The sequence below is a fragment of the Pleurodeles waltl genome, chromosome 3_1 (genome assembly GCF_031143425.1).
Source record: "Pleurodeles waltl isolate 20211129_DDA chromosome 3_1, aPleWal1.hap1.20221129, whole genome shotgun sequence".
In the NCBI taxonomy this organism is placed as follows: Eukaryota; Metazoa; Chordata; class Amphibia; order Caudata; family Salamandridae; genus Pleurodeles; species Pleurodeles waltl.
This window is the reverse complement of record NC_090440.1, coordinates 1,335,561,727-1,335,587,097: the sequence shown is the minus strand read 5'-3', so window position 1 is coordinate 1,335,587,097 and position 25,371 is coordinate 1,335,561,727. Positions and strand designations below refer to the sequence as shown.

The following is a 25,371-nucleotide window of genomic DNA, read 5'->3' as shown; positions in this document are numbered from 1 at the left end:
AAGGGTGGCTGCAGAACTCAGGGTTGAATCTACTAATGTAGGAACCTCCTCCCCCTCAGTTACACCAAATGTTTTTCAGCAGTAATCAAACATCCTGATGTCAGCATTTTAAAACGTATCTGTTTGAAAATGGCAATTACCTTTTGCCCATTTCCTGAAATCTAATACATCTGTAGCAGAGAGAAGGAAAGGTCATCCGTCTTCTCGCAGTTGCCAAAGTGTCCCAGAATTCCCATGGGATGCTGGTAATCTGACTGTATTGCAAATCTGGGGCTGATTTATATATTGATGGACAAGTCACTCTGTCACATTTGTGACGAATATCCCATCCACCAAAATCTAAATCCCATAGGATATAATGGGATTTAGGTTTTGGTGGACAGGATATCCGTCACCGTTGTGACAGAGTAAGTCGTCCGCCAGTATCTAATTCAGGCCCTCTTTGCTCCCCGACAGGATGTGTGTGCTGTATCCTGGTCCATGTCGTCCAACATTCGCAGTACTCTCCTTGAGACCATTCACGTAAGATGCGCAGTTGAGGTGCCTTATAATAATCTCCCACATCCAGGAATCCCAAACCTCATGTCTGTCTTTGTGTTCAGAAACGTTCCCGAACTCTGGAGGAGACTTTAGCGCTCAAACATCAGTGGTTTGAATCAGGAAGGTCTGGAAGGCACTAAAAGGTTTTTGATACTATTCATTTTGATTGCTGAAACTTAATCTAGCCTTGAAATATATTGATGTTTCCGTACACTCCACTTTATACTCCACTTTTCATATAAAAGGACCACTGTATCTGTGAACAGGTTATGACATATGACAGTTGTCGCAGCTGATCGTACTTGGAGTATGGACCTTTTCACCAGGGGTAGTCTCTTGGCCCTAACAGATACAGTCCACTTTATCTGCCATAACCATATCCCCTGGCACCCTCTAAATATGGTTAGCAATTATTTGTGGGCATGAGGGGAGGCTTTGACCCACAAGATGATGACTATTCAAATAAAGGCCAAGGGCATGACTCCTTACACCAAGGACAGAGACGTGCTGTGTGCCCATCATCTGCATTCTGTGTTCAACTCTGGCAGAAGGGCTTTAGCCCCAATAGCAGCTGATGTGCCCTTAAAAGTGTTCTGAACAGCATGGTGTGTTTTTTCAAGGTGGAATCCACAATGATGTTAGTCCAGTGGCGGCACTCTCTTTTTACACTGGTGAGACATCAGATCTGAACTTGGCTAAGATGGGGCATGTCCAAATTGCACTCCCTTTTGCAAAGGTGATTACTGTCCCCTCTCGCTTGGCTACATTTTGACAACCGCAATGGCAGCATGATGTGTCGAAAGACAACTGACTTTTTTAACCTGTATAGAGATACCGCATACTTCATCCTTGGGTAAAGTCTACCACATGCAGCTGGGTATCATGTAACTCCATGATGTCTGGACAAGAGTGAAAGGCTTCTTAGAGTTTGTGGTTTTATGTGTGTGCCTGGACTGCTGAATAGCGAATCCCCTAGATTTTTATGTGGGTCAACTGGTCAAGACAGTGGTGCCTTTGTGCGAGGCTAGAAGTTATATCTTGGACACTGAGGGCTGTAAGCACACCTCTTCCTCCCTCCCTAAATTCTGTTGTCTGGGGTGAAGTTAGCCACCCAGGTCCCTCAAATAAACTTGCTGTCACACTAACAGAGAGAAACTACCCCACCTCTTAGTTCCAGACACTCCACATTCTACCTGCTCCAGAACAAATCGGACTTCGGAAAGGCAGCAAAGTAGCATGATTTAAACATGAGCTCATCACACTGGTTGTGCTCCTGCTGAACTGAAAGAACTATAAATGTATGAAAGTTGCAGAAGACTTAGTTGGCCAAGCGTGCCACCAGAAGACTGGTCTCCTCAACCAGTACAGTGTTCAGTGTTTGTACTCCACGATCAAAGAGTACCTCCACACCAGTGTTGGGATGAGACTGGTGAAGAGGCAGGAGTGGGAAGTGTCACCACTTCACCTCCAGACTCGGTCAAAGTCTAGAAAGTACAACCAGAACAGCCATGATCGACCTGTGACAGAAGGATACCCACTAGCCAGGTGAAGAGCTTGAGTGCCCTTGCCGGGAGTGACCTACTACACAATCCACCGAAGCAGAGCTTATTGAAGGACACAATTAGGACAGCATTAAAGATAGCGTCTGCAGCACAGATTAGAGGTTGACCCAGCAAGCTTCCTTAAGGAAACCACAAAGTCCAAGAGGCTATCCATAGACTTCAACTGCTGAGAAATAGTGAGCCTGCTCCATCCCTGACCCCCCCTGTGCCATTGTGGGTGGCCTTTGCTTACCTCCCCTGTGTGCCCAGTGGAGTTCTGTGGAATCTTGACTGTGACCCCTGGCTTTTGGAACTTTATTTCTAGCACAAATGGTTCAGGAGATAATCACTGGTTGAAGCTCTGGTTGGCATTCATTGGCCCTGGTCATAAATTCCTTGGCTACCTGTGTCCTTAGTGACCCTGTGGGTGCTTAATCTCACAGGTGTCTTTCCATCACACAATCTCTTCCACAGCTGGTAGATCTTGAGATTCAGTTCCCCTATTAGGACAGAGGTTGAACTGGCACCCTATCCAGCCACTGTCCCCAAAAAGAAGCTAATTGGCTGCTGGGCTTGGACTCCAGAAGCTGGGCTCCCCAACTTGCAAGCACCAGTAACCGTATGTGGACATCTTTGAACTTTTATGGCAGTTGCACAGGGGCACGTTCTTGCACAGATTCCTCAATATCTCCAAAACCAAACCACTGCAACCCAAAACTACACAACCAATAGTTTTTACATTTGCAGTGACCTTGAACTAACTTTGTCAAAGCCTTTCAACAAGATCTGACTTTAGCTTTGGTCCGAAACAGAGTGTTTGAGGCATCGCAAACCAGTCTTCTGATGGATATAATGGGGTTGTAACAGCTGTAGCCCACAAAGTGGTGGACTTATATGGTTTTCAAAGCTAATTTCGTTTTTTTCTGGAGCTTAAAAGTTTAGATGCCTTCAAATAAAGTAAATTTCTTTCAGAAATTAAGAGTTCTGTTGAAATTGAAATTATTGCATACTGTTCCTGCCTGTCTATTCTTACACTACCTCCTTTAGAAAGCCTCATCTGATCATCCTCACTGCCATGTGAGACGCCATTGGTAATCACAGTGCATTGTTACAGGTAATGCTCAGTCCACGCCGACTTCCCCTGTGACCCCAAAAAAAGGCCTCACTCCTCATCGAAAGTTCATGGCACCTCGGATGATTTTGGCATTTTGTTAAGCTGCAGAGTAGTAGCCAGCCCAAAATGTTCAGGGATAACAGCCAGTATTTGTTACAAGTGTTGCTCAGTGGTTCTGTGTCCCCAGTTCTAAAGAACTCGCTAGACATGCTGTTAGACAGTGGTGCTATGTTTAGCTTTTGGTATTGTAGTTATGGTTGGATGCGGCAGTGACGAGTGCTGTGATGTTGGGTGCCATGATGTTTGGTGCCCCAAGATAGGAGCCTGGAGTCAGGGGCATAGCTTTGGGTGGGTGTTTGGGGTTTGAAACTCACAAATAAATATTTTCTTGGCCTGGTAGGTGTCAGCTATATCTGTGTCGGTTTTTCTTGTTATTCTAATTTTGCTACCACGTTTTAACATGTTCTTTCTTTGAATCAGGAACCTAAATATACTAAAGCCTAGATTTACAAATATGTTGCATCAAGGTTGGGGCATATTTTTCACGCAGCCCAAATGCAAAATCTTTTTTGGTATTTAGCTACGCAAATGTTGGTTTGCATGGCTTTGTTAGAAAAAAAATGCAGCACATTGCTGTGCCTTGCATTACTTTTCATTCAATTGGTAGTACCTGGGCGTTCCCGCGCATCAACCCATGGATTTTGATTCTAACCCATATTTACATAGACACAAATGTACAAAGCTTTTGCTTCTGGAGTTTGTCACTTTTTGAGGCAGCCAGACAAAATCCTTGTTATTTACAGCGCAATACAAAAGTCTATTTGCATGGCTTTGTAACAGAAAGTAATGCAACACAGCACATTGAACCGTCTTGTGTACTTTGCATCAGGTAGGCATTCCATAATTGGTGATGGGGTGTTCTGTGCATCCACGCATGGAGTTTGGGGGAAATCCATATTTACAAAGAGTTGTAGACATGGGTTTGCACATAACTGATGCACCTGCCTGAGACTGACTTAACGAGGAGACATACCTTTATTTAGCCGTTTTATTTCAAATTGTAAATATGCTACATTGTGCAGCACACATACAAAGAGGAAAAAGCCTCCAAGGATAGTTTTTGTGCAGGAAGGTAGAGCTTTCTGCACAAAAACTATCCTTACCATTAAGCAAACACCCTTTGTGGTGCAAAGGTGCCTGGATTGGCGCTTGGCAGTCCAAAATGAGCCCGCATATGGAGATAGAAGGATCGTGCCATTTCTTTGAAGATATGGTGCAGTTCTGCTCGCTTCAGGTGACGCAATTCAGTGCAGCAACGTTTCTCACTGCGCAGCATTACTTTGGGCTAGTTCTTTAGAAGTATGCCCTTAGTGACCGATTTACCAGAAAAGTAGCAAACCTGCACCCATAGAAATACTCCTTGAGTGAGTGTAGATTTACTTATTTTTAACATTCACAAACATTGGCAGATTGGAAAGCTATTCCAGTCTCAGGTTTCCACGCATACTACTGGCAATTAAATACCAAAAAGGTGATGGGAGGAATGTTTGCAAATAGCATAACCACTGGCAGTCCCCAGGGTAGCAATCTAAACCATTATTTTTCGCCATTGGTACCTCTCTAGAAAGAGGGGCCTGATTTAAGATTTAGCTGACAAAGTAAAGGCAGACAATATAATGGAGGACTTTCCTGTCTCCTCTGCCTGGCAAATTTAGATATGTCTTTCCATTCAGTCGGCATCCATATAAACTGTCAGGAACTGCTAACACTGGGGTTCCTGTCAATGTAGGAAAAGTTTAATGGGTGGATCGCCATCAGAGTTTTCCAAGGTTTTTTATTCATTAAAAACAAACTCACAAAGTGGAAGTTTGTTTCTGAAAAATTATAAAAAACGTAAAAACAAAGTTTTCTCCCATGGTGTGAGGGTCATGTTTCTTTTTTTTTTTTTTACTCTCCATCACTGTCAGGATATACCTGTCAGTGATGGGTATAAAAAGAAAACATTTTGTCTACCCTCTCAAGAAAGACTGGTAGACCATGAGTTTGGTGGACAGGGTATTCCATTGCCATTGCAACAGAGTACCTGTCTGCCAAACTCTAAATCAGCCCTAGTGGCCGACATACTGTAAATCTGTACTGACCATATATCTCAGGGGAACGGTCTGCTGCAAAAGTAATAGCTGGTCAAACCTCAGATTTGTTTCTCAAGTTAAAGCTTTATTCAGCCTGCCTTGGCGTGACTGCCCCTCACCAGCCCCAATGCTTAGCTGACAACCTAAGAACCCTAAGCATAATATTCTTAACGGACCTGGAAATCAAGGTTCCTCATATGTCATGAATATAACAGAGTCCACCCGAACCTTGTTCACCTCATACATTCACTCTGTGGCCCACTGCTTTTTTTAGCTGGGAAATTTGAGTTTCACACCCCTTGACTCTTACTGATTAAGCCATGTCCCCGTCTGCAGTGTTGGGAGCTGTGATGTTGGGAGCCGCAATGCTGGGTGTCGCGATGTTGAGTGCTGTGATGTAAGGGTTCTAGGATGTTGATTGCTATGGTGTTTGTTTTGTGTTTTTTGATGCTGAAGCAACGTTTCTGAAGTGTCAGGACCACTAGAATGATTTGTCCCTACAGTGCAGCGTATTGTGGATTACCCGCTGCCAGATGCAAGGCTGTTGAATTCTGGGTCACTTCCAAAAACACACGATGTGGTAATTTGTCCTAGATGGCTTGTGCCAAAGGTTCCCATAAGAGATGGAGTGAAGGTAGCCTGCCATTTCACAGATAGATGCTGTAGCAGGACGCCATGGCCTTGTTGAGCCTTGAACATACGACAGACAACACTAGACCCACAAGATGACATAGGCACTCATGGTCTATGCACCCCTTTCATTGCCTGGTACCGGAGTTACTCCCTATCCTACACCCCTGTATTTCGTATAAAATGGACTACTGCAAGAAATGTTCTCCAATAGCCTGAAGCAATATTCTGTCAGAGAGGCCTTTTAGGGTGCCTTATGATTGATCAAATGGATTTTCCATATTGCTACCCATTTCTAATCAACACGAATACTTTCAGTGCTTCACATTTTGCATAGTTTTCTGTTTTCAACTTTCTGTGAAATTAATTGGCTATTCTTTAGATAGGTACTTTCAAAGATACCCTCAAATAGGAATGATGATATGAACCTAAGTCTCACCCAAATCCCATTTTTGTATCCTTAATTTACCGAAATCTTGACCGGTCTAGCACAAATCCCAGTAATGTGGGCCTCTTTTCAGGGCGAGCCTAGGTAGCGTGCAAGCGCAGTCTCTCAGCATGCTGTGACCTACCTCTGTGGGCTTTCACTACGCCCATCGCACGCCAATCACTTTAATTTGTTTCTTGGCCTGCCTTTCAAAATTCCTTTGGTTTGTTAGGTAAATGCTTTAGGTTTGTCCCTCCTTTAAGCTGTTTTGTTACCGCCTTGGTGACTGTTTTTAGGGTCGAGGGAGCAAGCACTCTAGCCTGCTGTAATCTCTCTGTGGGCTTTTAACCACGGCTGCCGCACGCCCTTCAGTTTCGTTGGTTTGTGGGCTTGCCTTTTAAAAATCACTTGATTTTATTTGTGAAAGGCATGCTTACATCATACCTTTTCTGGTGTTTAGCCCTCCTCGAACACACCGGCCAACTACTAAAAACATACAATGCTCCATGTTTTCAGCATGGTTTCTGGACTACTTTTTATTTTTATTTCCTAAGCAGCGCGATCTCGCTGCACATTTGCCGATATGTTTGACTGTGAGCGAACTTTTGTTTCATTTTGTGTGCTCCTTCACGCTAATGGTGTGGCCATTTAAATCGGCTCGCTTATGTAAAACTGTATTACTTTTCATTTTCATTTAATGTGGCAATAAAAGTCCGGTTAGGACTTTACAACGCTAATAGTTCTAAGTCGAGCAAATGCGAGATCCATTGTATTTCAAATGCTTGTTTTCTTTTGCCTCTCCGCTTCGCATTTGTGGCGGTATGTTGCTTCTTCCTTTGGCATCTCGCTGTTTCTTTGCGTGTCTGCACCCGACAAAGGCTTCAAGCTGGAGGAGGATTCTTTTTCATTTATTTATATAGAGCGAACTCAAGTGGAAGATTGGAGCACTTCATATGAGCACCAGTTAAATGTGCAGCCCTATTCCTAAATTCTTACCAAGTTTAGCAGTTGACAAATACACAAAATTGTGCCTTTAAAAATAGAAAAAAAACACAAAGGACACCCTCAACTGACTCCCTAGTACAGCGGGAGAGTCGATACTACAATATTCACTACACTTGGGAAACTCCCCCCATAATGCTTTGTGGGGCATTCCTTTTATAGCACATTTTTGCCGATATCTCAGTCTGTGTCGGTCCTAAGACAATGAGACCACCACCAAAATGTTTAGCACAACATTATCCAGCTTTCTTCTGGGGCCCGACGCTAGGTTTAGGGAGGCAAAATTATTACCTCTCCAACCATTCAATGTCTTTTTAAGCTCTCTCACGGCTGGAGCTTTTGGTTTACAGCTGGGAGTAGTTTGTGTTCTGAGGGCCTTGTTTGTAATGATAGTTTAATAGGCCTGAAAATGTGTAATGCACTATGTCCTCTAGGTGCTGAATACATGGTTATACTGCAATGCTCTTTGCTCTTGTTTTTTCATGTGGTTATGCCCTCTACGGGCCGAGTATGTGGTTACATGACCATGTTTCTTCCAAATGCAATTTTTATTGTGGTGCCGTCTAGGGGATGTTCTGACCATTACAGTCTAAGGCCAAGTATATGAAGGAACGCACAAACACAGTTTATTTCTGATAAAGGTTTAATGTGCTGCATGGCTAAATACTTTTAAGGTCCCAAAGGCAAGATCTATTGGCTATGGCAAAGCTTGTTTTGTCCAATGGTCAGTTAGCCGGTGCCTGGCTTTGCCCCAAATCCCAATTACGCGTCCGTCTCTTTTTACCCAAAACCCAGGCCGAGTCCAGTACATTACCAGCAACCGTGTCTGCTTCTGATATCTTGAGGAATTAAAAAGGTCCCCTCCTCCCTCTCCAAAGGTCCCTTATTCTCATCAGAGTGGATTAGTCGTTATAGCACAGAGTGAGAGCACCCCTGCCCCCACCGACCCTCACTTCTCGAACAGTGATTATCCGACTCTGTGTCTGCCAGGAAGACTCACTGGATCGGAAAACCCCGCAATTTGCTGCTGCTGCGTAGGCCATGACACTTTTAACGACACTATATGAAATTATAGAAGTAATGAAACCTAGGGATGAAGAATGCGAGGGGCTACAAATAGAATTTAGTTTACCTTGTGCAAGGGCAAAATTAAGGAAACTTTAATGCAACAATTTAAAATATAAATACCAACGTATTTCATTTTTACTCTTTTTCAACAAATGGAGATTCCAGATCCCAATTTGTTTTCCACCAGCTGTCCACTTGACATCAGAAAGTTTGAATTCGTAATTGTAGAATTGCTGCACCTCAGGTGAGCTAGCTTGCTTCTAAGATAAATACCTAAGGGGCCAACTATAACTTCGGAGAGGTGGGCTAAGAGTTCAGCCAATGGAGGTGGTGTTAAATACTTCAGGCAATGGAGCAGAGCTACTCTTAGGGCTAATACAAGAAATTAGCATGAAAATTCTGCATTTCAAACATACTGGTAAAACTTGATGAGATGTATCGGGGTGTGAAATTCCTATAGCTGACTCCCAGGACATATTGTTTGGGGTCAAGGACAACACGTTATCATGTTTATTTTGTCCTCGGGACAAGTAGGTTCAATTCCCTGCAGAACAAACTATTGGGCTGCCAGATTACAGTACCACATTATGGATCAGGGAAGGACATTGTCTGAAGTCAATGTAATACTTGTGTCCATTTGTTAATGTTCAAACTTGTATGTACAGTTCATTAATGGAAAACATTTATTATTAGGGTAAGCGCACTAAGGAAATGTTGAAAGCTCGGACTGCACTACTGACAGTGGTCACAGTATAAAAATATATACACACTTTTGCAAAGTTTAACAATATGAGGCTACGTATAATGCTCCCAGAATGCTCTCTGATTAGATGCAAATATTTTCAGAAGCTTAAAAGCAGGATTGATGAGTCTTTGATTTTAAATAGCATTTTCACACAAAAAACAACCAGGAAATAATGTTTTGCGAAATAAACTACTGTGAAATTTTACATACCGTTTCACATCATCTTCTAAAATGTGCTGATTCATTCTAATATTCTAATATTCTAAAATGTTCATAATGGAAAATCAATACAGCCAGTTTCAACAAGATTATAGAAAACATGAAAATCGACAGTCATTGGCAAAGGCAATAGGTCTGACATTGGTGATCAGCCTTTTGGTTTTGTTAGTGTATGTCTTGTTTTGACATGGTTTTTGTAAAACTTTATTGTTGTGGGAGCTGGCAGGCCCTCACCATTATAGCAAACATTGGCAAAAAGCAACAATAGTTTTTGATCTCAAAAAGCACGCATTCCCGCAGTTGTCTTTAGCACCAAACAAAACTAGTTTGTTTGCCAGTATGCTGTATTTGAAATAGCAGAATGCTGTTACTCACAGTGAACTCTGGCCCATACTTAAGGGCTATGTAGCGCAGGGCAGCACAGCAAATCACCTTGCTGGCTGCCCTGCACTGCAGGAAAGGGCAGGATTGTGCCATATTTACCCAGTACAACGCATTCCTGTCCTTTTCCCCTGCATTGGTGGTGTTTTGGCAGCCTAGCACCAAACAGGCACCTGTGCCCCGTGGTGCAAGGGTGTCTGCGTTGTGTTAAGGATTGTTTTTGTGCAGTAAGGGACACCTTCCTGCATAAAACAATCCAGAGAGGCGGTTTCCTCTTTCAATGTGTGCTGCAGATTGCAGCTTGCATTGAAAGAGTTAAAACGAGGAGAAATAAACACATTTCTCCTTGCTGCGCTTTTCCTGGGGAGGCATATCTTTTTGGCACATTCCTAGGTTTACAAGTTCTTGTAAATCTGGGAATCTGTCAATTTCCATGGATTTTGCGTGGGAACACCTACGCAACACCTGTGGAAACGCCTCCCTGGCACAGAGTAATGTAACAGAGCAATTTACACTGCAAGGCGGCATTGCATGGCTTTATAAATCTCACTTAAGGTTTGTGTCGCTCTTGCACCACGTTGCATAGTGCAAGTGCGACGCAAACCAGGCCATAAATATGGCCCTCAGTCTCTAGACAGACAGAAGTTTGATAAAAACAAAAGGTCTTGGCTAACACAAGACCTCATAAGAGGTCCAATTCTTATTCACAAAAGTGTACCCATGATATATGCCCTTGCGTTAGTGCAGATTTACAACTTTACGAAAACACAATAATTTACAGAAGTAGGCCAGAAAATCATACTCCTATAAAATATTTGTGAACTGCATTTTAGCATGAGCAAATATGCATGTGTAGATGTGCTCATGCAAAAGTCTTTTGAGCATTTACTAGTTTACTTTCCATCCAACCACTTTTTTTTCTCAACCCTGAAAGAAGTTTTTTTCTGCCTTTGTCAGGAGTAAATCTCCAACCGTTGTCAATATGAGAAAAGATTAGAGAAGAGCTCATGAAAACCCCTAAAACATGCAAGTTAGTAGGTTTGCACAGACTGCAGTGCATTCCAACCCTAAAACTGTTGCTTACTGCTACCTCCAGCCCCTAGTATGTAGATCTGTAGATGGTGGCAAATGGAAGGTAATGCTAGAATATAAAATTTCCTAGCTATTGTGAAGGAAAATTTCATTTCTATTAAGGACACAGAGGAGGGGATTGTGCTCAACTTTCTTTCCTTTAGTCAACAGCAGCCTTTAAAGTAACAAACTCCATTTCCCAACATTACCTGGGAAAAAATTGAAAAACTCAGGAAACAAACAAGTGTACCAAACAGTGTCCTTATAACGCATTCTCTGTGACAAGACTTCCTCTTTCGTTACGCGTCCGAGAACTTCCTAGAAAATTAATCCACCTTGTTGGGCTCTATACCTACATCACAAGAAAGAAAATATATCAGACAACCATTCCAGTACAGACGTCTGTGTTAAAAACATCCATTTGAACAGTCATGAAAACATCAACAGTGCCATTTGAGTCAAACATCGTAATCTACAGAAAACATCATAAGGAAAGCATCCTTTATACAAAGACAACATTTTGCAAGAACCTGCATACTTACTCCCACGACTTCATTGGTTGAACCGAAATGCTGGGGTGGGAAAATACGGATGACATCCATGGGTGTCTAATAATCCTCACCTTCGTGCCCTTAATAGAACTGAAACTTTCCTTCACAATAGCTAGGACATTTTACATTCATTTTCAGGACCGGAGGCGAGGATTATGCTCGTTCAAGGCTTATTGACAACCAGTGATGCCATGGGCACTAATGGTTTGAAGTAAAACTGTTTAAACATGAAATCTGATGACCAATCAGCCGCATTGATGATGACTTCCAATCTGGCCCCCACTGAAAAAGTTTTTGAGGCCATAGCTCCCCGAACAAGTGGGCCTCAAACAAGGACATTTATTCCAGCCTCCTGCTTTACCCACCTGACCTATCAGGTAAAGGTAGGAGGTGATACTGCTGTGAGAGATTTCCTTAAAGAGATGAGGAGCTGGCTTTCTACCAGAGGTCGAAACTCCTTCGTCATACTCTTGTATGCCCTAAGACAACAGACCACGCACAACTTTAGAACCTTCTCAAAAGCCGGGTAAGAAATTGATCTGGGAGATTAAAAAAAAAAGTGACTCCTTGAGGTGAAAAAACCCTATTAGACACATCGAGAGCCCTAACATTGGAGACTCCCCGGCAAGGAATTAGACATAACAGCATTGCCTACTTCGCTGACCGTTCTTTGCGGGATAGATATTCATTTCTCTGCCAGGATAAGAAAAGACTCAAAACAAGGTTGACATCCCATAACTTGGAGTATTTAGGTTCTGGTGGTAAAGAGAGACGGATTCCCTGTATGAGTTTACAAATCAGTGGGTGTTCTCCCACTGCAGATACCTGAACTAGGAAGTGTCCCGCCGAAATCGTAATCTATATGAGTTGACCGTATGATACACCAAGCCTTGTGCAGCTAAAGATGCTAAAAGGTTTAAGATGGGGACAACGTCGCACGCCATGGGACCTTCTTCACGTTGAACATCCCAACGTACCCACCTGATCCATGCTGATCAATATCTCTTAGAGGTACCTTCGGCCCAAGCTGAGGCCAAGAGGCGTTTAGCCTCCTTTGATAGTCCCGGTATTCTCCATCTCTTGCTGTAACCCTCCAAGCCATTAACAGCTGAGGACCCTGAAGGACTACGGGGTGTCTCTGAACTTGCGGATCCTGAAAAATATCTGGATTGCGGGGAGAAGGATTAGAGAATTCCACGAAAGTTCCATAAAAACTGGAAACCAAGCTTGAGACCTCCAAAGTGGCGATATCACCACCACCTGCGCCTTCTGTCTATGTAGGTGTGTTGTCAGCCCCGAGATAATTGAAAACGCCAGGAACGCTTACCCTTTCTCCTTCGACCTGAAGTAATGCATCTGTTGCTGTTGCTTGCGGATCGGGTTTCCAGCTGAAGTAACAGGGAAGCTGGTGATCCAGACAAGAAGCTAACAGGTCTACCGAGAATGGTCCCCATTGACAGTTCAGCAAGTTGAATACGGCCGGGTCTAGTTACCACAAACTCGTGTCAGGCCATTCCCTGGAACACCAGACCGCGATGTGTTTGGAAGACCCTGGAAGATACTCTGCTGTGACCCAGATATTGTGGGCAAGGCAGTACTCCCAAAACTCTATGGCCAGCTCCGCCAGGATTTTGGGCCTGGGACCCAGCAAATAATTCATGTATTGGACTGCTGACCGGTTGTCCATCTTGAGAAGGACACAGGTGTTCACCTTGTCTTTGGTCCAGCATCGGACCGCGAATGAGCCTGCCCCCAGCTCCAAGCAGTTTATGTGAAAGGATGAAAATTATAGGACACATTATGGCACCCTGGAGGACTCCACAGGTGATATGGATCTTTTGTGACCTGGATTCGCCCAAGAGAACAGATTGGTTGGAAAAGTAGGAGGAGAACCAGTGAAGCACATTGCTGGTAAATCCCAATCCAGACTCTAGGATGCATAGGTGATGAAGGTAGTTGAGAGGTTGAGCAGTATCTGAAGGCAGGATTCATCTTCATCGGTGGTCTAGAGGGCATTGTCTACAATGTACAAGGTAGCAGTTTCCATGAAGCAGCGTGATCTGACACCGGACTGGTAGTTCTACAGGAGATGGTTAGCATTGATGTGGTGTTAGAGTTGAACATAGACTGCTTTTTCTATGATCTTGCCTATGAATAGCAGCGGAGTGATGGGCCAGTTAGTGGCAATCATCAGAGTCTAGTGTAGGTTTCTTTAGGAGTGGCATGATCTGGCCTGTCTTGAGAGCTTCTGTGAAGCTGCATTGAGTGCTGTAGGAATTGACAATAGTAAATTGGTGAAAGAGAGCATCTCCAGAGAGAAATTTGATAAAGGAAGATTGTATGATATCATCTTCATATGAAGTGGATTTGAGGGAGTTGACTATGTCCGTGAGATCTGCGATAGATGGGGCGGTGAAGATTGACCATTGCGTGATACTATGGGAAAGAGTGAGCAAAGGGAGAAATAGCTGAGTCTGGCAAGTTGTTGATGGTAATTCTCTTGAACAGCATTCTGCTTTTGTTGGTTTCTTTGGTGTTGGTATGGTACTTTGCTTTGGCTGATGTGACGAGCTGTCTGCGTGTTGAGTTTAGGGACTTCAGCATCAAGAGGTCCTCAGGAGTTATGTTTATCTTCTATTCTCTTTCTGGGCTGTTGAGGGATCATTTGTTGTCAAAAAGATCTTTGTAATAACAGGGTGCTGAAGACTTTGGCCTGGACTTTTATGTTGTAATTAGGATGTTTATGTATTCACATAACTTTGCAAAAATTGTTGAAGAGGTTTAGAAGGTTGTTGCCATTGGCTATCGAGGTGATAGAGTGAGAGATGCGTTCAAGCATTATGTTGTCACTTCGTGTACAGCTGGATGCTAGGTGATAATATAATCTTGCATGGCTTCTTTTAAAGATGTTTTTGTAGGAAACTAGTAATGCCGCTGCCTGTGCTGATGGGTGATGAGAAATCCAGTGATGTCACTTCATATTCAGATGGAAGATGGAAATGCAGTGGTTTCACTTCCTTGCCTGATGGATGACTGGGAAATTAGAATTACAGTAAACATGTATTTGTGGATTTGAAAATATTGAAAGGCACTGAGGTATGGGTGATTTGACAAATAAAATTAGCTTCTGCACTTTAGAATCAGTTTTCTCAAAGCTATTTCAAGACAGTAACCTTTTTTGTTTTACCATTTTCTTGTGTGAAATGATAGTGAGCTCATAAAATATTTTAAATTCTATCTTTAAAAGATGTTCCTGCCTAACCTTTGCCCTCAGGTACATTTTCAGTCTGCTTATCGGGATGTTGTAACATATACTTGTTTGAGGGCGGACTTATGTAGAGGCCTCAGAATATTGAGCTTAGAGGGTAACATACCTGATTCATGGGTTCGATTCCTAATGCATCTTCCATTCCTCATCAGATTGAATGTGTCAGTCAGTCAATATTACCACCTGTGAATTATTCTGTCCGGAATCTGCATTCTCCTAAACCAAAATAAATTGGATTTTGTTAGCACATCACATTGAGCAGTTGTGATGAACTGCTATATCCAAGGAGGAAGCCACGAGGCCCGAAGAACTGGCAAAAGGGTAGTTGCCATGAAACTGTGCCACAAATGATGTTTTCAAGGCAAAGGATACAAGTATTCTTTCAAGAGCCAGTACATAAGAAATGTGTGGATATGGTCTATGTCCTGAAAAGAGGTTATGCAAGAGAAACAGAAATTGTGCCTCTTTACAGCATATATTGCAGAACCAAGAAGAATGCTTTCATTTCTGTCTTGAAGCCCCCAGCACATAAAGTACCAAATCTACCAAAATATCATTGTTGGTTTTAAATTCTTGAGGAGTAACGTGCATTATACCATGCAGGCAGTGTTTGTTACAACTTTTTCAAAAATCCATTTGAGAAGAAAGACATTCTATATTTTGTGTGTTCCTATAGGTGTATACTATTTATAGCAATTAGCCAGGTGTAGGTAGAGAAAAGGGCAACCTTGAAGAGAGCACAAGAGAAACTCCAGGCAAACAACATGGTTACTGGTTTGTTACTGTAACACTGGAACAGGTAGTGCATAAACTAGTGTGTTTTCTTTTACAGTGGTTTTGTATTGGTAGCTTATCATACCAAGCATCAAAATAATTCTGCATTTGGCAGACTCGGTGTTATTGATAGCAGAATAAGGTTTCATTAGCATTTTTATGTCAAACTACACTAGTTTGAAGAGGCAGGACACAGCGAAGCGATGCCTACAGAAGGGGAGTGCAGGTATACTACCTCTACATAGATACAATCCCAGAGGAAATACACAGAAGGCATATGTTAAAGCAAATTCTACACCTGTGTACCAACATACTCTGAGAAACTGATCATAGACGTGATTGCCTCCAGCTAGGCATAAATTATATGTTCAGGTTTCACATAGCTGTGCTATCTCTGTCTACCCACGTGTCATGTGCCCCACCTGAGCTATCTCTCAGGTGACAATGCTCCATCACCAAAGGACAAAAGCCACAACACATTACTTTGCTTAGTTTCTTCTAAAGTTGCCACCACCCTTCATAAACATATGGAAAATCCGTACAAGCATGATATGCTTTGAGTTGAGTTATTTACAAAGTGCAGTGAACACCCTAAAATATCTTTGTGGTGAACTAACAACATCAGAAAATAAACGAAAATAATCAATAAAATAGATGCATTTTAGTTGCCTCCCTAAACATATGATAATCCTCTGTTTTGCACAGGCCAAGAAGAAGTGCATGCCAGATAGAGGAAGCAACAAAAAGAAGGGACATAACAGAGCAATGGCATGGCAGACATTCAGGGAGAAATCTCCCTGTGTGTCCGGCTGTGTTTGTATTGAGAAAAATATCCCATTTTGAGAGTTTATTTCTTAGTACAGAGACATTTACTGAGTGGGTACTTGAATAATGGTGCCCACTCAGTAAGCCTTCAGCTGCTCTCACAGCACAAAAATCTCTCCCAGGCATGTGGGAATCTCTAAACAGGGCGTGCGGTCGGTCGGTCCTCCCTCTGAAGGGCGAGGTTTAATCCCCTGAGAAGATCTGTGGACTGTCAAGCAGGTTCTAATGTCCTCCTAAGTGTGGTCTACAAGGTTATAATAGGCTGATCACTGGACATATCAGGCTAGTCTGGCTGTCTTTGTGTATTCTCATTATCTATGTGTGATCTTGATTAGCTATTTAGCGACTATTATCAAGTTATCATTTTGCAAGAGCAAACACTGAACTGGTGACTGCAAGAAAATGGACAGAATAAATGGGTTCCACCATTCTCCCTACTACCCACATACATCCACACCTAACTCCCCAACCCTTCTTCCTCTATAATATGCAGTTGTATTGTCAGGGAAAAGGCAGAGGTGGAGATTTAGTAGAAGCTGTGAGGTTACAGAAGGTACAACAAGCATTTGCAATGCAATGCGTCTTGCGTTTGCTCGAGTTAGAGCTATTAGGGTTGTAAATTCCTAACTGGACTTTTCTTGCCATATAAATTGAAAATGAAAAGGAAAACAGTTGATATAAACAAGCCAATTCAGAGCGCCACGGCCGCCATAAGCGTGAACGTGAAGGAGAGGCACAAAAGGAAAAAGAAGTTGGCTTGCAGTCAAACGTATCGGCAAACATGCAATTATCCATGTAACAGGATCGATGGCCAAGGCGGTAACAAAATCACCTCCAGGAAGGACAAACATAAAGCATTTAACAATGATGATAAAGGATTTTTGAAAGGCAAGCCCATGAACGAGTGATAATGATGGGTGTGCAGTGGGTGTGTTTAAAAGCCCACAGATAGATTACAACACGTCAGAACGCTTGGATGCTCGACCTAAAAAATGGGCAAACTAGATGGGCCTGGTGAAACCAAATTGAGACTAATATATTCTAAACTATGTGCTTCTATGGATATCATCCTGATAGAAGCACAAAGACCAAGGTTCCAAGTTATGTACCGTTTGGGTGATGATTAGTGCACTTCGTACTTCCAACCACCCTGGTGTGGGGTATTTAATGCGTAGCACAATTAACTTCTCCTGAGTTCCCCACCTTAGAATTAATCCTAACATGACATCCATTATATATTGGTTCATATTCCTAAAGAGGAATTTCAGGTTAGGGGCACTCAAAGCAAATTGTACATATAAAACTGTGCAAAATCTATCACAAGCAAAATACTTAAATATACAGGTAAGTTGGGCCATACCCCCAACCGTAAGTTATTCTAGCTGTGTTAATACAAGGGACTAATTTGATTTATACAAATGACAGAAACTATGTATGTGGGAGAATTACTTGAAACACTTTGTATTTTGATTGTTCATCCCTACTTTCCAACTGCCCCACCCCTTCTTTAATGTATACTAGGAGCAAGAATATGTTTCTGGATGGTCAGAATATGAACAATTCCCAGACCCTTGTATTTTCATTACTATAAATTAAAAGGTGCTTGTACTAAGCTTGCTGAAAGTGTAATTGGCGTTCCTAGCTTTCTCAGGCAATAAATCAAAATGGTCCTCAGTTTGGCGGTATGTCCCAGCTTTTAACTGCATGTTTATATATTTTGCTTGTGATGTATACCAAATGCTGCAAGTCTAACATGATTCTCATGGATATTTCCTTGGAGGTTTGATTTCTCCTCAATTCTACTTTTTGGTACATTTCCTTCTCGTATACTGACAACTTGAATCTACATTGACACTTATAGCTATGTAGATATTCACTAACAAAAAGAACCATTGGGCCTATGCAGCCTCTTAATTCCACTGCCTGCTTTACCATCTCTAATCAGCCCAAAGCTGTGTCTTTACTACACTTCGTCTCCCCAGGCCTCTTATAACTATTTTCCCCACACCTACTAGATGGCGCTTATATACATTTAGCACTTTTTCTGTGAATAAGATATAACGTTATAGTCTTACTATGCAATACCTTGGAATTTGTTTACTTCTGACACTGTATTTTCTTTTGCCCAGAGGTGTTTCAGTGTCTGTCTTACTTCTCCCTTGACGCTCATTAAACGTATTTATGATTTAACTATTTAAAGGCTTAGTTTGCTTCTCCCTCCCTCTTCTGTAAAGTTAGCCACATGTTTAGGATTGACTCTTTTGTTTATTTCATGTTATATTGACATCATAACTTTCTATATTCAGAGGTTGTCAAGCAAAGTAACTTAAAATCACATTAACTCAAACATTTTCCCTTTCACACTTACATCACCAGTTGCTTTCAAGAGCTTTAGAGGATCCAGAGTTTGGTTTCAAGCAGTACCTTTGACACTGTATCTTCTAAGTGTCTGAAGTGTCTGTTACATAGATTTATGTGATTTAAGCAATCTCTTTGAAAATTAAAGTAACATTGGTGCCTGATCTTTCTCAAATAACCAGGGCTGTGGTGCTCTAATAGCTACTTATTTAGACCCCTTTCTCCTGTACTGTAGACATAGAGTGGAGATATTTAAATGTTTTTCTTATATCTGTTTCCTTCCTCCCTCCTGAAATCTAATTATGCCTAGTTATTTAAACCCCTCCAACATGCCTCCCCTCGCGCCTCGCTCCATCCAGACGTGGCAATTTACATTTTTGCATTTTCCCTCTTTGCAGTTTTTGTACTCCTCTTGCACCCCCTTGATAGCTTTCCTCAGGGCTCTCTAACCTTTCTGAATATCTTTGGATGATTGCTTTTGAACATGTTATTACCTTTTACTTGTGAGAAGAAAAACAAAATAACATTGATGCACCTGGTGTTTGCTTTGCTGTAGGTCGAACACATACCGAGACCTGAGGAAGGGCGTCTATGTGCCCTATACACAGGGGAAGTGGGAAGGGGACCTGGGCACAGACCTGGTTTCTATCCCGCATGGCCCCAACGTCACAGTGAGGGCCAACATTGCAGCCATCACTGAATCCGACAAGTTCTTCATCAACGGTTCCAACTGGGAAGGGATTCTAGGACTGGCCTATGCAGAGATTGCAAGGGTGAGTACTGTGTGAAACAGCAAGGCTGAGATCTATGGCAGAGTCTTTTAGCATCGAAAGCAGTAGATAAAGTGCATTCTTTTGGTAGTTTCTGGTAAACTATGCCTCATCTAAGTGGTTGCCTTTTGTCACCGCTGAAGTCAGGAATAACACCTTCAGAGGTTTCCTCTGTCCCTGTTCCGAGGAAGCACTTCAGATACTGCTGTCATCATCTTCTCAATGCAGGGTTACCTGGGGTCCATCTTATGAGATGTGTGCATCCAGAAAGAGAATGACACATTCTAATGATCATAAAAGAGTAAGTAAACTACACAGAGGCATTGCACACAGAAACACAGAGAAAGGCACAAAGCAACGGACTTTGCAGATGGAGACTTAAAGTCATGCACAAAAATACACAGAATGAGAAGTACTCCCTGAGAACAACAAAGACAATGCACACAGAGATAGAGCGACTCATGCAGACAAACAGAGAAACTTTCACAGAGATTGACAGGCCAATCTACATCATAGAGACAGAGAAAGTGCAGAACGGGTAAAGAAAGGAAGAAAGACGCTCCAAAAACTCAGTGATACTGAGGCATAGGCAGAAACACTGGGAAAGACGGGCAGATAGAGATATTCGTAGAAAAAGATGAGAGGAGGCCAGGCAGACATTTGCAACGACAAGTGCAGACAGTGAAAACTACTGAAGAAACACATAGGACAGTGTAGTCAGTGACAATCAGAGGCCCAGACATACAGAGATCATCTGTGTATACAGAGAAGGAGACAGGAACCTCTGCAATACAGAGAGAGACAGAGATAGCAGCAGAGAGGGATACAGATATGGTACCGTCACGCAAGCATACAGAGGCACACAGGTAGTGACAGATGAACACAAGAGGAGAACCACCCTTTAATAAGCAATTCAGCTACCACCAATAAAACCCCAAGGGTGAAACCCGCATGCTGTGAGTGAGACTTTGCACCACCTACAAACCACCCAGTGAGTAGTCTGTGCTCTCACACATGGGACTCTTGTAATGAGGGAGACTCTACTCTGAGTGTCTGAGCCCTCGGGTTTCGATACTGCATTTTATCTTTAAATTATCATACATAAATTTGTTTCCTGTTGCCTGAACTCATGGCCTTCCACTTGTCCTTGATTCCTGGCTCCCTCTGCCTCTCTTTTCCAGCCAGATGACTCATTGGAACCATTCTTCGACTCACTGGTGAAGCAGACGCGGGTTCCCAACATCTTCTCACTGCAGCTCTGCGGGGCTGGCTTCTCGCTCAACCAATCTGAAATTACGTCCTCTGTTGGGGGCACCATGGTAAGTGTACGTGTGTGAGTGTCTTTAGCATACGACACCCATTCCGTGGGAGGCCTAAAACCCTCACTGCCAGTGTTTCAATGCATTGTTTCAGGCTTTGAACCCACGAAGGAGTAAGTTACTCTGCCACTTTACTTCCTCCACAGATCATTGGTGGGATCGACGATTCACTGTATACCGGCAGCATCTGGTATACCCCCATACGGAAAGAGTGGTACTACGAGGTGGTCATTGTCAGGATTGAGATCAATGGGCAGGACCTGAAAATGGATTGCAAAGAGGTGAGAAGGCCCTTTTTGAGGAGGGCACTGGAAGTGAAAGATCACACTGGGGGTGTTGGTGGAAGAGATGAGATGTAGCAAGGAGCAGGGCATATTCACCAGGAGGAGAGTGCAGTGAGGGCTCAATGCTCCATCTGTAAGAGCACGGATAAGGGTATATGCACCTTCTGGAAGAGTGGAGAAGAGAGTGCATTGTACGATGTGAGAGATCCTGATTTATCTTGGTTTGATACAGTTGGTTGATTTGCATCTGGTGATGCTTTTAAACATTTGGTCAAACAAAATAAGGCGGTTCGGTGACCCTAACGAAGAATAACCGAGCCAGGTGTGGCTTAATGGTCATTGAACATAGAAATGTACCATCTGCCACCATCTGCTTCACAGAGAAGGTGGCCTGCAAGCATGTCGCCCATACAAAGGAAACTAAACAAAAGCAGAACTGTGTTGGGCTTAAAGCCACAATGGCTTTTTGGATTTCGATGGGAATTACAGAGCCAGTTGTTAGTAGATTAAAAACAGCTGTACATTCCAGGCAGGGAAAAGGCTCCGGTCTGTTGACAAACGGATACCTCAGTTGAAGTCAGACATACTTATATATTCGAAATTACTGACTTAAAGATAGTGCCAAACAAACCTCAGAATTCATATTTCATGAAAAGTTACATAAATCTTTTAGTGCAAGGTAAATCTGATCTGCCCCCATGAAGACTGCAAAAGCACTTGCTACAAGGAGGACCTCACTCAAAATGAACACTCTGATGAGCTCAGATAGGTCTACCTGGAGAGTGTGCCATCATAAAACCCAGCATGGGCAGTGGAGCTGTGCTTGAGGCTGAGGAATCAAACGGAGTTCAGCGTGCCGCATAACGTTTACTGCCCTGCTGCTATTGCTAGTCAAGATGAGGCTGTAGGATAACAGTATGAATTCCTTGAACACCACAGTTGTCTCGGGAGAGATTCAGGAGCACACAAATGCTTCAGCTTCTCAGTGGTTGGACTCTTCACTGACTTTGAAGGTGCTGAGAACCTGACCTCAGGTGTGCACATTACTTGACAGGTGAGAGGATGTTCTGTTCCCCTTGGAGCTGCAGGCTCATAGGTATTGCACACTGTGTGCCCTGCAGTAGGGTGATGAAGGGAAAGCAGCAGCAATCCGGAGATTCATCCAGCTTCCTTGCTAAGGTGCTACTGGAGGAATAGAGAATGAGAACTAAGGAGTGAGGGATCTCATGTAATGCTGCTGACTGCAGAACTGTTAGCAATTTGATAAATGTATGCATCCAAACAAAGTCTTCATGATATTTACAGGGTGATGCCATGCCCATCACCACACAGAGCTTAGTGGTGTGCTCACTGACATTTGAAGGAAATCGATCAATAAACATAGCTACGATATAAGAGGTCTACTTTCAGTGCACTACTATTGTCTAATACTTCATATTTTGTGACGATTTTGCAGAGTGGTGCTCAGCTAGAGAGCATTTAATGAAGCAAGTAAGCACGCATTTTCTACTTTTCCTGACGGGGATACACGTGCTGCAATTGAGTTAATATAACCAAACGGCCTGTCTGGTTATGTCATGGAAGTGAGCGTTAAACTGTAGTGATTTAAGGAGAATAATACTGCGCTCATGCCTCCTAAACCTCAGAGACTCAAAGGCAGTTTTTCTTTTCAGTCGCCTTATCTGGGGCGAGTAGGAAAACATTGATGCAAGCTCAAGATAAATCATCGATGGAGATCCCATGTAGCAATTTACTGTGCGAGCTAACCGTAGGAAGCTGGCCTGTGTGTGGTGGACACCTATAGTGATTGCACTTTATACTAGGTCCAGGCAACCCCTATTAGTTAGTGAGACAGTGTCTAGGAAGTCAGGGCTCTCTAGGGGGAGCTGTGGTGAGCGGCCAAGACTTATCTAGGAGAAGTGTAAAGCACTTGCAATACCACAGCGGTCACACAGACACTTATCACACATGAAAAGAACCACAAACAATAAAGGTACTTTATTACAGTAACATTAAACTAGATTACTTATAGTCCCCCAACTTGGCATAAGTACACTATATATATATATATATATATATATATATATATGTATATATATATATATATATATATTCGGTGGCATGTGTAGCTGCAGATACACATGCTGTACATTATCCTGCCATCTAGTGTTGGGCTCGGAGTGTTACAAGTTGTTTTTCTTCGAAGAAGTCTTTTCGAGTCACAAGACCGAGGGACTCCTCCCTTTCGGCTCCATTGCGCATGGGCGTCAACTCCATCTTAGATTGTTTTCTTTCCGCCATCGGGTTCGGACGTGTTCCTCTTCGCTCCGTATTTCGAATCGGGAAAGTTAGCTAAATATCGAAAATTCAACGGTATTGTTCACGCTCGGTACCGGTTTAGTGTTAGGGTATTGACACCTATAGTAGAAACGCTCCAGCGGCCCTTTGGGGCTTCCACTCTTCAGCAGGGCCTGGTCGGCCCGACTGCGTCCATCGACGAAACTAATGGACTGGACCCCCTTCCGCTTCTGTCCGAAGTGCCACTCGATGTATCCTTATACAGACCAACACTTGGTCTGTAATCTGTGTCTATCACCAGAACACCGGGAGGATACTTGTGAGGCCTGTTGGGCATTTCGATCGAAAAAGACACTACGCGATCGAAGAGCCAGAAGACTACAGATGGCTTCGACACCGAGGGAACAACTCGACGTCGAAGAGGAGGAAAGAATTTCCATCCAGGGAACGGACTCAGATGATTCCAAAAGTGAGCGACCCGCGACAATGCAGAAAACAGTGAGTAAAACTGCCCCGTCCAAGACTCACACAAAGATCGTAAAGGCCAAGGGGATGCCACCGCCAGCAGGCCATGGCTTAACACATCGAAAAGATGGTGACCAAACATCGGCACCAAAAAAGGCCAAAGACCACGAAGGCATCCGACTCCGGTCGAGATTCAGGCTCCGAACGATCTTGGCACCGAGAGTTCGACTCACCCAAGGTGAGAAAAGTTACGTCGGAACCGAAAAAGACTTTCTCGGAAGCTTCGGTACCGAAAAAAGCGGCTTCGGAGCCGAAAAGAAGCTCTTACACGGAAGAGCAAGGACTTTCTGGCCAAATGCAAAAACACAGATTTGAGCAGGAGATAGGTATGGGGGAACCAGACCATACCCAAAGGAGGTTGCATGTACAGAAAGAGACTGGGAAAATACAAACTCTTCCTCCAATTAAAACCAAGAGAAAGCTGGCATTTCATGAGGCAGAAATGCAGCCGAAGGCAAAGGTGGCAAGAGATAAAACACCACCACCAAGGTTTTCACCACAACCTTCTCCACTGCATTCACCACAGCTGTCCTCGGTAACAACACCCCCAATGCAGTCACCGACCCGTACAGGGATGACACAGGATGATCCGAATGCATGAGACTTATATGATGCTCCGGTATCAGACAACACCCCAGATTGTTACCCAACAGGGCTGTCACCTCCAGAGGACACGACTGCATATACGCAGGTACTATCAAGGGCAGCTACATTCCACAATGTAGCAATGCATTCAGAGACAATAGAGGATGATTTCCTATTCAACAACTTGGCGTCCACACACACTTCATACCAGAGTCTGCCAATGCTCCCAGACATGCTCAAGCACGCAAAACAGGTCTTCCAGGAGCCAGTGAAAGGAAGGGCTATCACACCTAGGGTGGAGAAAAAATACAAACCTCCCCCAACGGACCCTGTTTTTTTAACACAACAACTTACACCAGACTCTGTAGTTGTAGGAGCAGCAAGAAAGAGGGCAGACTCTCAATCATCAGGAGACGCTCCACCGCCTGACAAGGAGAGTAGGAAGTTTAATGCAGCAGGCAAACGGGTGGCACCACAGGCAGCCAATCAATGGCGGATCGCAAACTCGCAAGCCCTACTGGCTCGCTATGACAGGGCACACTGGGACTAGATGCAACACATTATACAGCACTTGCCCAAAAAACACCAGAAACGTGCCCAACAGGTTGTTGAGGAAGGACAAGCAATATCCAACAACCAAATAAGGTCCGCATTAGACTCTGCAGACACAGCAGCATGAACAGTCAACACTGCGGTAACCATTCGCAGGCATGCATGGTTACGGAGCTCAGGATTCAAGCCAGAAATCCAACAAGCTGTGTTAAACATGCCTTTCAACCAGGAACAATTGTTTGGGCCGGAGGTGGACACAGCAATTGAAAAATTAAAAATGGACACAGACACGGCCAAAGCCATGGGCGCGCTCTACTCCCCTCAAAGCAGAGGCACATTTAGAAAGCCACAATTTAGAGGGAGGTTTCGTATGCAAACACCAGAACCTTTTA

At 43.3% G+C, this 25,371-nt stretch overlaps 1 protein-coding gene across 1 annotated transcript in view; it reads left to right on the top strand.

Annotated features, from left to right (window-relative positions):
- BACE1 (beta-secretase 1) overlaps positions 1–25,371 on the top strand; it is a 164,468-nt gene that overhangs the window by 44,838 nt on the left and 94,259 nt on the right. The window contains exons 3-5 of the mRNA XM_069224716.1: positions 19,203–19,419; positions 20,598–20,735; positions 20,882–21,016. Coding sequence (XP_069080817.1) covers positions 19,203–19,419; positions 20,598–20,735; positions 20,882–21,016 — 490 coding nt within the window. The remainder of the gene's footprint in view (positions 1–19,202; positions 19,420–20,597; positions 20,736–20,881; positions 21,017–25,371) is intronic.